The sequence below is a fragment of the Xiphophorus hellerii genome, chromosome 11 (assembly GCF_003331165.1).
Source record: "Xiphophorus hellerii strain 12219 chromosome 11, Xiphophorus_hellerii-4.1, whole genome shotgun sequence".
NCBI classification, from domain to species: Eukaryota; Metazoa; Chordata; class Actinopteri; order Cyprinodontiformes; family Poeciliidae; genus Xiphophorus; species Xiphophorus hellerii.
In genome coordinates, this window is record NC_045682.1 from 19,059,030 (window position 1) to 19,074,649 (window position 15,620).

General features: G+C 40.2%; 1 protein-coding gene across 2 annotated transcripts in view; it reads right to left on the minus strand.

Moving 5' to 3' along the window:
• The window catches only part of atp2a3 (ATPase sarcoplasmic/endoplasmic reticulum Ca2+ transporting 3), a 53,887-nt gene extending 51,573 nt beyond the window's left edge, over window positions 1–2,314 (minus strand). For both annotated transcript variants that reach the window (XM_032575879.1, XM_032575880.1), the window contains exon 1: window positions 1,892–2,314. In XM_032575879.1, the coding sequence (XP_032431770.1) occupies window positions 1,892–2,009 (118 nt within the window). In that variant the 5' untranslated portion in view covers window positions 2,010–2,314. The remainder of the gene's footprint in view (window positions 1–1,891) is intronic.
• Window positions 2,315–15,620: the final 13,306 nt, after the last annotated feature.

Below are 15,620 nucleotides of genomic sequence, written 5' to 3' on the forward strand. Positions count from 1 at the left end.
ACCTTTCAGGATTAGCAGGGACAGGAACAAATTGTGCTAGTTTCCTGGTATAAAAAAAAAAGAAGTTTGCCACAGGTCAGCAGTGGACCTCTGGAGGACTTAAAATGTCACATGGCAAGTCTGAAAAAAAGCACGATGCACTTTTAGAGATTCCAGTTATTCATTTATTAAAGACAGGAGAAGTCCATTGAGCTCTTGCTTTTGCTCCGATTAGCCAATAGCGTCAGCCATGATATATATATAAATAAAAATGTTTAGGGAGTTATGGTAGGGTATTAACTGCTCAAAAGCTTTCAACAAAACCCAATTTTTACGAAAGTGAACTACTCATTTAGCGTTTACCGACTAGTTAACTTCAGTCAAGTCGAATGCAAAATCGATCCGTTATAAAAAGACAACAGTGCTGCTGCTATGGTGACGGATGGACAACGTGTTTGACTTCAAAGTTGAACAACTTTGAGCCAGCATTGCAAGGGGGTGGTTTGTCCGGGCTGTAAAGGAGCCTGTCACTTCCAGTACCGACACATTTTTGAGTAAATTCCATCACACTGTGAAACTGTGGCATTTTCACTTTATAGTTATTGCTGCAAGAGAATCCAATTATGGTGACAGCATAGTCTTCAGGAGTTCCCAACATGCCACTCACTCCCTGCAAACTGCTGTGAACAGATGCTCACCTCGCTTCATCAACAAAGCCCTGCGGTTTACCAGCAGAGGGAAGGGAGGCATTGAGCAGTCAAACATCAGCGTAACAACCAGAAGTAAAACTGGAAAAAAACAAATCCAAGCCACACTAATGCTGTTTTTAAACTCGCTTTGGCTCGCACATGTACCTGAAAGGGAACAAGCGGGGTATTCCTTCCCCCCCTTACAGTGTTTGCCTGCAACGCGCTCGCACAAGGCAGGAAGTTCACAGCTAAAAGCGAAAGAGATGTTATCTGTGGCAAGACGTTGCTTTTTTTTTTCCATGAAGTCATCACAAGCCCCTGGGGTTAGAGAGGAGGCCGACTCGCAACAAAAGGGCTAGTGTTCAGCCCCTGCACAATGTGCCACTCTGCTCCACGGCTTGGCCACACATGCAAATGACAGGCGGGGGACATAAAGGTGTGTTGATGTCAGTTTGGAGTCCAAAAATGCATCAAACACCAGCATGGTGTTCAGGATGATGAGGGGCTGTGACTAAACAGAATCCATTTACCTACACAGCTACTTTATTACTATTATTATTATTATTATTATTATTAAGGACCTGGGAGTAGACAGTGGGGCATTTATCACCCTTCTCCCTCTCCCCTCCAACCTTTTGTGGTACAATGTGAACTGGAAACATGTGCAGAGCAACTGTTGAAAGTGAAAACAGGTTGTTCAGGATCGCCTGTTTCATCATCTGATGCATTTCATTTAAGTCTTCCAGGAAGCCCGAGGCAGCCTGCTCGGCACTTCCTGATCCCAGCCTGCGTTGTCGGACGCAGCAGCTGTACCCACCGACGAGATGCGGGCCCCGGGGTGGGGGGGCCTGGGTGACGGAGGAGTGGGGGCACGTCCTCCACGACGAGATGGAAGCTTGAGATGATGGGGATCCGGTATGACCAGACACTGACTGGAGGAGATCTCAAGTTTAACCAGTGCGCTGCACGCTGGAGGATTTCAAACACAGACCTGAGTGCTTCACTGAATGTCCAGCTTGTATAAGTGCTAGAGGGAGAAATTGTGTTTTATTCATTTTTTTTTATGTTTTCTTTGCCTTTCTTTTCTTTTTTTTTACCCGCACTACCTGCCTCAGCTTGAAAATATAACGTCGGCTGAGGGATTTCCTGGCGGAGGAATCGACACGAGCTCTAGAGAGGCAGAGCGGAGGAAAGAGCGGGTTAGTGTAGGTGTAAAAACTTACCGTTCGGTCCATATTTCTGCAGACTGGCGTGGACCTGCTCCAGGGTCAGTCCGGTGATTTCGTTCACGCTGAAGTTCTCTAAAACTTCGCTCGCAGACTTAGTGTGCGCATTTTCCATCTTGGTTGGACGAGGCTTCAGATGTTCAGGTCCAAATGCATGTAGTTGGAAGTAGTAAGGTGCGCGAGGTTGATCACGCTAATTTTTTTTTTTTTTTTTTTTTTTTTTACGCTTTCACCGGGTGGACCCTCCCGGCCGGTCGATGTGGCTCAGTCACCTGTTTTGTCCCCCTCCCCAAACCTGAAGGGAGAGCGAGAAGGTGGAAGAAAAAAAAAAGTACACGTCCGGAATCCGCGGTTCGGTCGCTGTCGTCCTTCTGTAGCTGTGTCACCGATGTTACTTCATCTCCATCTGAAGGTGTGCTGTGGCTGCAGCGCCGCAGACCGCCTCTTCGCCGCTCAGCCCTCCCTCCTGCGCTCCTATTGGCTGCGTCTACCTGGGCGCAGGGTGCCGCTGCCTGCTGCAGCTGCTTCAATACAGACAGGCTAAAAAAAAAAAGAAAAAAAAAAGAAAAGGAAAAAACCCCGCACAGCCTGAGCCAGATTAGTTCTTGCTGCGGGAGAAGCGCTCAGTTATATGGCTGTGAATTCAACAACCTCCAGTTGTCCTTCGAGCAGAGGCGAATCCCAGGTTTTTTGGGGCCGTTTTACCAAGTTGAAACTGCCCCCCATCAATGCACCGCTAACAAATAAGTTAGCAACAGTAAGGCGTTGCTTAGTGACTCTAACCGACTAATTTTACTGCACAGTATAAAATAAAAAAATTAAATTACTAGAATAAAGTCATAAAATTACAAAAATGAAGTCAGAATACTACAAGTAAGAATAACGTTAGGAAAATAAAGTTTACGAGAATAAGGTCGAAATATCACTTCATTCTGGTAATATATTGTGATATTGTGATTTTACTTTTGTAACTTTATAACTTTCTCGTTCTAATTTTATTTTCTTAGCGTGGCATTAAGACTCCGGTCATAACTAAAGTTACTCATCAGAATCGCTTTGTGTTACTATTTTTGTTGTTTTACTTGATTAAAAAGCTATTTTAAGTTCCTCAGGGAGTTAAATCTGGCGGCCCAAGTGTAAACAGTGGAGAGAGAAGTGATGCGATTTCTAGCTGAAAATACAGGCTGCATTTTGAGTTTGTGTCAGCTAAAGATGACAATATCAGGTCTGTTGACATCGTCATCTCTGACAGAAATGACAATATCGAATATAATAGATGATAAAGAGTAGACTTACCAGCTGATTGCTGACTTTCACATTGCAATATCTTTGATTAAATGACAAGCAACACGTGAAAATGAATAACTTTTCATATTTTTAGGTTTATATAAACTAATATGGATTAATATTTATTGTAAACTGTCAGTTATAATTTTTATTTTTATTTTTTTACAGTCAACTGTTTTTGTATGAAATCAACATATACCCACAGTGCATATACACTGTGGGTATAATAATAGTCTTACAACCTATCAAACTATCTAAGTTTAAAAAAATGCTGCGTCAAATTTAAAGAAACATTTGGAACAAGGCACATTCAAACTGATAGAGTCCCAAAAGATGGTGCAAAGCAGAGAGCTTTAACTAAAATGCAGGACGTCCTAAACAACTAAAGTTGGACTTTGGTGCAAAACCAGCGAGTGGGAGAGAACTTAGGTCATCAATACACACTTGAACTTTTAGGATTTGGAACATTATCTTGATTTGCTCTTTCAAGAAATGTTTGAACATCCCAAATCCTAAAATTAAAAATGCTGAGATGTATTTATTTATTTTTATTTTTTTATATTGTTTTGGCAGTTAGTAGCCATGTTGCCTTGCAGCAGGAAGGTTCTGGATTCAAATCCCAGTCATCTCCGTGTGCATCCACAAGGACCACTGCTATCATCAGAGACTTAAAGCGGGGGAAAAAACAGTGACACACTCCCTTACAGTGCAAAAAATGATAAACATTACAAACAATAACGTAAAGCGTTTAACTGTTTGGATTTGAGTTTCATCTTTAGAGAGGAAATATTAACACCTACCAGAGTTATTATGAGGATATAAAAAGCCTGATCGCAGACCTCTGCACTGTCATCACTACGTAATCGTCACTATGTGATTTTGTATTTACTATTCATACATTTTATGGGTTACTAGTAAGTCAACACTTGTTTTGCTCGTCCCTTACATTCTTCACTTTAAATTATTTATTCAGTACACAGTGATAAGTAAATGATGAAGGCTGTGGCGTTCACGTACTTATTTGTTGTAGTGCTTATCTCTGGAGCACAGCAATTGGACGCAGTTTTATTTGGAAGGTCAAGACAATTTAATTGGTGTTTCTGACATCCATCAATCCATCCATTTTCTGTTCACCCTTGTCCCTATTGGTGTCGGGAGGGTTGCTGGTGCCTATCTCCAGCTACGTTCCAGGCGAGAGGCGGGGGTCACCCTGGACAGGTCGCTAGTCTGTCACAGGGCAACACAGAGACATACAGGACACACAACCATGCACACACACACTCACACCTAGGGAGAATTTAGAGAGACCAATTAACCTGACAGTCATGTTTTTGGACTGTGGGAGGAAGCTGGAATACCCGGAGAGAACCCATGCATGCACAGGGAGAACATGCAAACTCCATGCAGAAAGACGCCGGGCCGGGAATCGAACCCAGGACCATCTTGCTGCAAGGCAACAATGCTACTTTTTTTTTGTAAGTTTCTGACAAGCAAATACTGAAAACTGTCAGTTATGAACTGACAGTTGATACTCCAACTAGATCAAGTTCTAGTTGGAGTATGCATGTATAAGAAGTAACTCAAGATGGGTAAATTACATCGTTACATATTTCTGAATATGTAACGTGAATAACATAAGAATGAAGCGTTAGTTGAGGTGAGGTCTCATGCAATCTTTGGTCTGGCTTTGCTTACTCATCTTGAGAGTGATTGGACTGCAGTCAAAATGATTTTCTCTTTCCATCATTCCTTAACCTCATTGCATTTTCAAATGAGGTCATGGAAAGGAGCTCAGAAATAGACAGGAGGTAATGTTGTTTTGTTTTTTTGCCAGTGTAGCCGTACCCAGTAGTGCCAGTTACAAGCGCACTAGTTTTTACACAAGCCTTCAAGGCAGCCCTGAGGCCATCGCTGCTAGGATTATCGTAACAAAGTCACCAAAGTCGGCTTGATTTCCAATTGAAATGCTTAAATCAAACACGAGGCTGTTTTTTTAAAGGAAAAAAAAGTGAGGGTTAGAGTTAAGCTCTCATTTAAAAAAAAAGAAAAAGAAGCACACCAGAGTTTGAAAACAATTCTGAGGAATCAGTGAGAAATAGACAGAGTGTAATCACTTAAGATAAGAAAAGACACAGAAGACTACTTATACACAAATGGATAAAAAAATGCTGTTTAAAACGATACACAATATACTACTTATTTGTCAGAAATGATCAAAATTGGTAAATATCAGTAAGAATATTTCAGTTCACTATTTTGTCCCTGGCGAAATTCAATCTCAACCTATTCTTGTTTGCACGGCTTCCAAAACTGTATTTCTACACCAGGCATTGTTTATTGATCTTACTATAAGACTGGGGGTTTTTCTATAACAATCTATTTGTTTTTCACCCATCATATTCAAAGTGAAAGAGAGAATGTCTGTGCAGAAGTCCACAGGTGGGCAGAGAGCAGCTGAAACACTAGCTGTTAAATTTCATGGCGTTCAAAAACCCATAGCAAGTTTTATGAGGCAGGAGCGCAACTTAGCTATGAGTTAAACAGACATAATTCACTCAAACTGCACTGAAAGATGTTAGTAGCTGGATTATCAACAAGTCATACCAAAGCAAAGAGGAAACACGCTAATGCTAAGCTAGCAGTAGCAAGATGCGAGTCATGAAATGTTTGAGTTAAGAATTGTTATAAGCAGTGATCTTTTTTCTTTACTTTTACTACTTCTACTAAGTAGTTAAACAGCTGGTTTCCTTCACCTTTTCACCTCATTGGTTCTTCATTTGACTGAATAATATTTTGGGTAAAGAAGAACCAATGAGGCTCTCGATGACTGATACCTATTTTCAGTTTTTTGATTTTCTTTCAAAATACCTACTTACTAATACCAGCTCAGTTGTGCAAACTTTTATTGTTTCATTCAACAAATGTAACACAAAATGATGGAATTCTATGATTGTCCCCATTAATTTATCAAAGTATATGTCTTTAGCCTTTATCGGATTTTTCTTACACTGAATACGAACAAAGAGAAGAGATCATGCTAAGTTTTGGTTCTGTTCTTGTTAAAAGGAAAGAATTTCTTTCAACAGTTGCCTCATGCTTACCTTGGAACAGCGATTGCTACAAAGCCATTGACTTTATGAAATCTATTGCAAGCCAACTACAAACTTACGTTGTTCGTAGGTTAACAGAACAGAATGCGTATGAAGAACTTTGTTTTTCAAACCAATGCTGCAAAGAACTAAGGCAAGCTGGAACTCATAGAACAGTTCTTAGTATATAACTTGTATATTAGGAATTTCTAACTTGTACTGTAACACAGATAAGTAGCTTAAAACAATGTTGTTTCCACATCCAGGTTCTCTTCAGAAATCCTGACCTCCTCTCGCAGAAATCCTAAGTTAACTGGCAACTTTAAATCCACCCACAGATGTTACTTATTGCATCCATATTGTTCTGTCTCGATTCTATGTTCAGCCCTACAATGGACCGGTCAGCTGCTGATATTTTCATTCACCAGTTACAGCAAAAATAAAACCTGAAATACAACTTTAAGAACTGTTTGGTGTAATTGTACATGTAGTTCTTCCTCTTTCAAAGAGTGAGGGCATTTCTTAGCTACAACCACAGCTTGAATCTCACGGCACACGAGAGACCAAGAGGAACAGAAGTGACTCAACCACGTGGCAACAATGAACCTTAACATTCATTGGCTGAAAATACTGCATCACCTCTACCACTGTTGAACAACACACATGGAAGCAAATCCACACATGGAATTTGAAGTCGTCTGTAGCAACGGCGGCTCTGGCGTTAGCAGTTTGCTCTAGCTACAATGTAGCTTCAGTGATTTGGAGATAAAGCTCTATAGAAGGACAAGCCATTTAGCATCTACTTGTGACTAATTCAGCTGGGCCGTAAGCTTTTTCTTCTATTAGCAATGCTAATGTTAGCAACTAAGGCCGTAAAAACGTATAAATTTCACTTACACCTAAAAATCTGCCAAAGTACAACATGTTGAGAGTGAATATCAGCAGTGCATTAAGTATTTCAAAAGCAGTTCAAGACGCAAATCATATTCACAGAACAAAGCTGAGGAATCTTCACTGTAAACTAAACAAGACCTGGCAGTGCTTGCTGGGAAGTGAAATGGATCGCAAGGTGCACAATAGGAGGTAAACAAGAACATTTGCAACTCTGACAGCTGAGCTCTCTCCGTCCTTGTGATTCTGCCAGTTCCTCAAGGAGTTTTGCCAAGAACGTCCTTGTCTGGTCCGCTGTTGTCTGCAGTGATGTTGAAAAGCAGCCGCTGAGAAATGAGGACCAAGGCTGAATCCCGGCGATTAGGAAGATTTTTGGTCCCCAGCCTGGACTGCGATGTGAAATGATCATTCAATTCTGCCGCAAGTAGAAAAATGGAAACAATTTTTCCACCACATGGCATAAAATCCACAGCCAATCAAAGAATATTAGAAACTATTAAAAACTTAAAAACAAGCTCCCACTTCTTGCTAAAAATTTACTTGTATGTTAGTTTTGTCTTATTTCAAATGTACCAAGTTATTTGGACCAGGAACTAGACCAAAAATACTTCTGTTTTTGCAGCTCAGCATCTCCTGCACAATTCATGTATTTAAAAACAACCCAGTAAGAGAAGAAAACTAAATCATTTATTTTTAAAAAGGTGACATCACCTGGTTGCACAACTGTAAACCAGTTTACAACCGCAAACTAGAACTGACTCAACTAATGATTTGATTATTGCATTCATTCCTGTATAATTGTTTTTCACTGTAGTAGCAGAGGCCAAGTAGTTCTGCAGATTCAGAAGATTTATCCAACCAATTGGAAGTAATAGTAAAAAATTTTTTAAAAAACGTGCTCCAGATTTTCTTTCCCTCTCCTTATCCTGGATGTGAGGTTACTGCAGCACTATTTCCTCACCGCATGCGGACTTTAAAAAAAAAAAAAAAGGGTCTTCAGTTGGAGATCACCGGTGCTAGACTGGGACCTCATATGCACAAAGGAACATCATGCTCCAGATCTGTCCTTGCTCACAGCTGGCCTCTTCTCTCACAGCAGGAAAAGTGGAGTACTTATTTCTGGAGCTTATGTAACTTTCAGAACTGCTGTCCTGAGGATGGTACCTGGCTCCCTGAAGTTCCCGGAAGCCAAACGGGAACAAGTCCCCACCCCACATCACTTTGGACAGTCTTTATCTCTTGCTGACTCAGAACTGCAATGAAGAATCAAGAACTACACGTCACTAAAATAGCGATCCAGTTGATGAAATCGCCTCCAGCAGTGTGGAACGGCGCTGTGAGGGGGGTTGTCAGTGTTTCTCAGGACTGACTGAAGTCTTTGAGTCGGACATAAAGAGAGAAACCCTGAAACGTCAGAGCTCTTCTGACAAAAGGAAAACCCCACCCACTCTTTTCCCGTCTCTGGCGCACACTGGGGGACTGTGCTGGTCCGAGCACCAGCCACACAACATTTTCCACTCAGGACTGCCGGCCGGCCGATAGCATTTGCCTTCCTCTTTTGCCTGCAGCCTTCATTTGCATGAGGAAAATGAGCCATGGCCTCTCAAGCAAATAAACAGACTTTCTCTTGACGCTCTCCGAGGAACGAGAAACACACAGTAGTGAAACAAACTATTTCCTCTTTCAACAGCTTCTTCAGTTATTTTTTTTGTTTGTTTGTTTTAGATCATCGAACAAATTACATCAGACAAGAATAACCTAAACTGGGCAGTTTTCAAACAGGAATTTTGTTTCTCAAAATAAAGAGATGTCCTAACAAACTGTTAAAAATAAAAGATAATGTCACCTGCCATCGGCAGGCCTTGGCCTGAATCCTGCCATACCTGCGTAATCAAAAGATTACATCAACAGAACCTGCTTGACAGCATGAAGTAGGCTAGAAGATGTGAAAATGCAACACATCGTGATCTAAAGAAATCAAAGCAAGTTAGAAAGTAATTTCTAAGGTTTTTTTTGGGATACCAGGGATTCACGCTACAAAAACACAAACTCTCACCAAGTCTTTTTGTCCAATTTCTACTTCATGTATTTCAGTAGACTTCAAGTAAAACAAAACTACTTTAAACCTACAAGAAAGATATGCACACGTTTTAAGTCAATAATTCTTGAAAAAAGATGTTTTAAAAAGCCCTACATTCACTTAAAACACATAAAAAAAATGTCTTAAAAAATAAAAAAATCTGCCAGTTGAACCTTTATCTATACTCAAGAATGTTTTTACTTTAAACAAGTGAACTAAAATATATGAACTAAAAACTAGACGAAAAGATTTTGTGCTTTCGCAGCGCACAGTGAGTGAATCCAATAACGGTAAAATTGCAGAATTTGGCATTTCGAAGATAAATGTGCTTAATGGAAAAAATGATTGATTTTAGAGTCAAAGACTGAACTTAAAACCTGCCATGGTGCAGCCTCTGCCCCCGATAAATTCATAAAAATTGGTATGTATTTACCAACTTTATGTATTAAATATATATGGGTTTTTTTTGGGCCACCCTAAAATCCAGTCTGGCAACCTCTATGGAAATTTTCTGGGCGTGTCACTGGGCATATCCCTTTATACTTGGAAACAATCCATTGTTTCTGAATTAATTCTGCATAAAAGATGTGGCCAGAATCTCCTTTTTTCTTCGGGAAGGAGCTTTAAAAATCAGCCAGCCTTTCAACAGAGCTCTGGCGCCGGTGTTGAAGACAGGCAGACAAAATAGCTGCTGCTGCTGCTGCCACTGACTTTGTATCAAGGAGATAATGGTGAAGTGAGTCACCCCTAAGTCCGAAGCAGCTGTACCTGACAAGCAGCCCAAGTAGCAAGTGGTCCCTATCCAGCCGCTTTCATCATTAATAAACCTCTCCCCTCGTCTGCCGTCTCTCCTTCATCTCCCCCCCGTTTGGGGGTCGGGGAGCTCCACACATCACTGACAAAGTCATCATTTCACAGTCTGGCACAACAGGATGCCACGCTGGCTGTCAAGCTCGAGACAAGAGGAGGAATGTTTTACGTCAGGGGAGTCTGGACTAATGTGCTTGTTATATTAACTCTGTATTTTTAATTCTAATATAATAATAGGAATTCTCAAATGGTACTTTAAATGGCACAGCGCTTTCACTGAAGCACTAAGGAGATAATTACTTTCAGAGCGTCAGGAAGGACTGGCAGCACGCTGTTTGTCTGTGCAATTATCCGGCTGAAAATAAATGGATAGATGGACAGAAAGTTGAGAATTAAACTGGTGGAGGATGTTTCCTTTTGAAAAAGAAAAAAAAGAAGGAAGAAATCATCCAGCTTTTAAATTTAGCTAAACTTAATTAAATGTTTCCAGTAGAAACTGAAGAGCAGAGAAAACATTTTAAATGATAAAGTGGTTTGTCTTTGCTTGTGCAATCCAAAGTTCTTTAGGAAAAAACAATAACTTGTTGTCACGTTTATGCATCATAATCTGTTACTGTTAAGAGCAAAAATCATTTTAGTTGCACAGCATCCAACCACCGTCCAAACTTACAATGCCTCAAAACAAAAAACAAAAAAAACTATGAACTAAATCCACAAAATGAGCAAATCAGAACCAAATCTAGAATAAAGAATCAAAAGATCAGTATTTCCATGTTATCAAACGATAGCTACCAATAGCAAAAAGATTCATTTTGTTTTTCAAAAATCTGAGCAACTTTTGTATTTTCTTCCTTTAGTGTTTCCACGGACGATGGTGGCTGATTATTCCAGCTTTACGTTGGTGGAAGATGAGGTTGCTTTTCTTCCCCACAGCTTCCACAAAAGCTGGAACGCCCTTTTTTTTTCTTCTCCAAAACATGCAGGTGTAAAAATATTCGGAGATGAAGGCTACATTTTTATTAGGTTTTTATTCATGTGGAGGAGCGTTTGGAAATGTGAAACTGGCCTCTGTGTTAATGTCTTCACCAGCTGAGAGTTTCGCGTTTCATCTCCCGATAGCAGACAAAACCGTTCCCTCTGTAATACAGACCAGGCTTACATCCAGTTATTCTTCTCACACTCCATTCTGTCGACACTCATTAACAAAACAGCAGGATGCCTGAAAATATTCGCATTTTTTAGGAGACTGTGCGTGAGAGAGACTGACATGCGATTTGGGCCAATTCCATATTAATCTATCAACCCTTTTTAGGGAGGCATTGGGGTGTCATGGTGGTGCTCAGGTTGCTACAGGCTGCGTGTTGAAATTACTACCTGAACTAAACAGCCGTTGCGCCGGTTCAAAGTCAAGCTAGTGCTCAGTGTGGGTTAAACTCCACGGGGACTGGCTCTCATCCGTAATCCAGTCCACAGTGTTCATAGACCAGAGCTTAACATGTTGTCATGGAGAGGAGGCTGTTCTCTGGATAGTTTCAGACCCACAGCTGGAAAGTGATAAACATATACTTTAGTCAAATCTACAGAAAAGTGTAAATGCTTTTGTTTTTGGTCAAAAAAGAAACAAACCGTTCGAACTCAGCATTGAAGAAGAAGAATTACTTTATTCATCCCAGCAGGGAAATTATTTCGCAGTTACAGCAAGAATTTTTTATACACAGATTAACACACACACGACAGGAGCTGCGTCTGCAGGCAGCCAGCTGAGCCGACGCCATTTTTGAAGGAGGACATGCGGCAAAGGTCGTCGGGACCGGGAGTCGAACCCGTGACGTCCGCGGGTCTAAGGCCTCCAAATGTGCTAACCCCCTGCGCCACCACAGCACGCCCCCAACTTGTTCCCCTACTTCCTGTTCAAAACTCACAACCAGTTTCATCCTCAGACTGTCGAAGCGACCTGTCGACCAGTCTAGTTTGATATTTTAAAACATGCAATCTGAGGTTTTGACTAAACAGGACATTTTTGGTAAATATTCAATCTAGAATAAACACATCGTATTTCCCTCTATCTTGGTATTTATGTGCATTCCTTTTTATAACTTGCTTCTTTTTTCTAGTTAGTACTTATATACGTAGTTAAATAACCCTCTTTAAAAAATCAATCAGTTACATGTTATCTTGTATAGAGGCTGTGTTTCATGGGTGATTATTAATGTTGCATATTGTCAAGTCAAGTTTATTTGCATATCACATTTCAGCAACAAGGCAGTTCAAAGTGCTTTACACCACAAAAACATCATACAGCCATCAATTATGAAATGAGAAATAAACATAAAATTTTGTCAAATCAAAATCAGCAACCAAATATACGTCAAATATGTTGACCAATGTTCCATTTACTACTCATCAAAGGCCACTCTACACAGGTGAGTTTTAGCCTTGATTTAGAGGAAGTCTGTGTTTCGGCTGTTTCTCAGTTTTCTGGAATAATTTAGAGGAGCGTAGAAACTGAATGCTGCGTCTCCATGTTTGGTTCTGGTTCTAGGGATGCAGAGCAGAACAGAACCAGAAGACCTGAGAGGTCTGGAGAGTTGGTACAACAACAGGTTTTTAATGTGTTATGGTGCTAAGCCATTCAGTGGTTTATAAAATAACACAGATATTCTCTCCCAAATGTGACCTCAAAATCCAAATATATATATATATATCCAACATCTAATATCTAATATCTAGAAAGACTATATGCCTTGGTGGAGAGAGAGAAATTGCATCTCTGGGTTTCCAACCCTGACTTGATCTCAGATCAGCAGACGACAGCAGATGAATTTATGATTAAAGAATTTCATATTACATTACACCTAATGTTAGCTCCCTCTAGAGCACACAATTATATTTCTATTTTGTCTTCATTAACCCATTCTTTGGTGTTTCCATTTGCTGAATGACAAAAAATATACCTTCAGTTTGATGCATTGGTCTCAACTAGCCCCTCTTTTGTCCCCCCAAGGATAATTTTGATTACAGAGACTTCAGTGTGCATTTTCTTTGTTGTTTTCAGATATTTTGTGTATTAATTTTCAATATTTAAAATGTCTTCCAGTTCCAGAGAGAAACATTTGTTAGTGTACTGATCTATGAGAGGTTGTACTTGCACTATTATGCCGTTATATTACTTGAAAATGGTCTCAAAACAACAATATTATCATTTGCCGCAATAACCTCTGGGACAACAACAAGGATCCTTTCTCATCTCTCAAAACATTCAGAATTAAACTGAACTTTTACACTGTGATAATATATGTGACTGAACCTCACAACATCTGACAACCCACTTTTTACACTTGTCACTATTCATTTACTATTTCCTCCCCTAAGGCGACGTTTTATTTTGAAACGAGCGCACACTCATCATCATCAGCATCATTATCACCGCCGCCACCACATCCAGGCAAGTGAAGTGTTTGCTGCTCCGTCATTTTGGACAGGATGAGTCACTGTGGGATGACTGGACCCGTCTTGTCAGTCAGTCCATCTGTAGTGGAATCAAATGGGACGTGTGAAGCAATTACCCGAGTCGCCGATGATGTCAGTTTAATAGATAGCTCATCGCAAGACCCAGGCTCGACTTTTTAAAAATTTTTCTTTTGTCACACAGGACCAAGCAGATGCCGGAAGAAAAGTGAAAGATGGAGAGGATTTCACTTGATTGTCCCATCTGGCTCTGACAGAAATTGCTGTTCTGCAGCCGATAGGAAAGCAGAGAAGCCAACACGGAGCGGTGTCACAACGCCCCAGAGCTCCTCCCACAACTCAGTCTGACCAAAATCAAATCAGGGCTCTCTAAAGCTCGTTGCTCCTGTTAAATCAGTGCCCGACAGTCCTTTAACCACTCCGTGTTCTCCATCAGTGTGACATGTAGTTAAAGAAGAGAGAAGGAGAAACTGCCATCCGCACACCCGAGATCACAGGATCAATTTCAGCCACTTACAGACAGAAGGAATTGATCAAAATCAAGAGAATATTGATCTCTATCCAGATGTGGAACATTGTCTTTGTTTTAGTTTATTTTTATCTTTCATTTGGACCAGGGTTCTAAGAGTTTTTGGTTTTTCATGTTAGTTTTAGTTTCACTGTGACTTTTCATTTGCTTAATTCAGTAAGAACACACTTGCTAGCTTCTGTTAGTTATTATTAGATATTGTTTAGTTGTTTTTTTTAATCCTTTGGTTGATGTTTTATTGTGTTTATGTGTATGTTGATTGAGTAATGAGTACTCAATACCATTTTTTTTAAAAAGTATTCGATTACTGTCAAACAACCAACTGACTGGTGTTTTCCCTCCAACTTTTGCTGTCGCCATTTTGCGGACTAATGTAAGTGCCGTCAGGAGGAATGTGCAGTACCGTAATTTGCAGTCAGCTGACGTAAACTGCTTGTATCGGAGAAAAGTAAAATCTATTTCACATCAGTTCAAAAGGCCAATGTAGCTCCAGGTAGTTGTACTTTTCCCTCCATTAATTACCGTTTTGGTTTAATCCAGTTAATGAAAAATGTTTTCCGGTTTTAGTTAAGCCACAACAACCTTGGTCTAGACACCTTTTAGACAGCGTTTCTGTTTAGAGTGCTTAAAACATTACATAATCAACGATTATGTTGATGATGTTGAAAAGTAGTCCCAGTCCAGAGCTGTAAATATCGAGCAAGATTTACTCTGAGGGAACCTGATTTCCCAAAGCCACAAGAAGGAACAGCTTCCAAGAGAGTGTGTTAAAGAAAAATAGGAGAATAATATATGGCCTACTAGGCTGTAAAAAGGCTCTTGAACTTTCAAGAGTTTGATCACAGATCTGAGTTCCCTTTACGTCCCACAGCTATAAAATCACACCCCAGTTCAGCTCTGAGAAATTATGGCTGCAAATTAACAATACTGCAGATTCTGACTACTACAGCGCCTTGTGAAGACTTTCATTTGTCTTGAATAGCTTCCCATTTTGTCACATTGCAATGAGAAAATTTTACATGTGTCATGTTACAGATTAAAACCGTAATTACAAAGATGTTTTAAATGTAGATGTAAAGTTGCTGTATGTAACTGTTTGAAAGAATAGGTTTTTTACTTGTTTATTAAAACTGTCACCATTAAAACAGACAAATAACCTGTGAAAAGACTGATCTCCTCCAGCTCCTCCCTGAGCTATTATTGCTGTCTAAAGAAATGCAACGTCCCTGACCAAAAACAACCAATCAGAGCCAGGAGGAGGGTCCAAATTCTGTCAATCAAGCTTATATACTTGCTGCTAAATGTGCTGATGGAGGAGAAACAACTTAACATTACAGGAAAACCATTTATCTGCCACAAGAGATTGTGATTGCCAGCGCTAAGACCCGCCTCCTGATTGTTTGTTTCAACTTAGTACTGGCAGCACTGGTAAAATGCAGAGGAGCTCATTCTTTCCACAGATTATGTGTCTCATACCATAAGCATTGGCATAGTGACAGTTTCAACAAATATGTAAAATAATAATTAAGTGACAAACTGCAGCTTTAATAACAAATGCTGCTTCTACCTGCT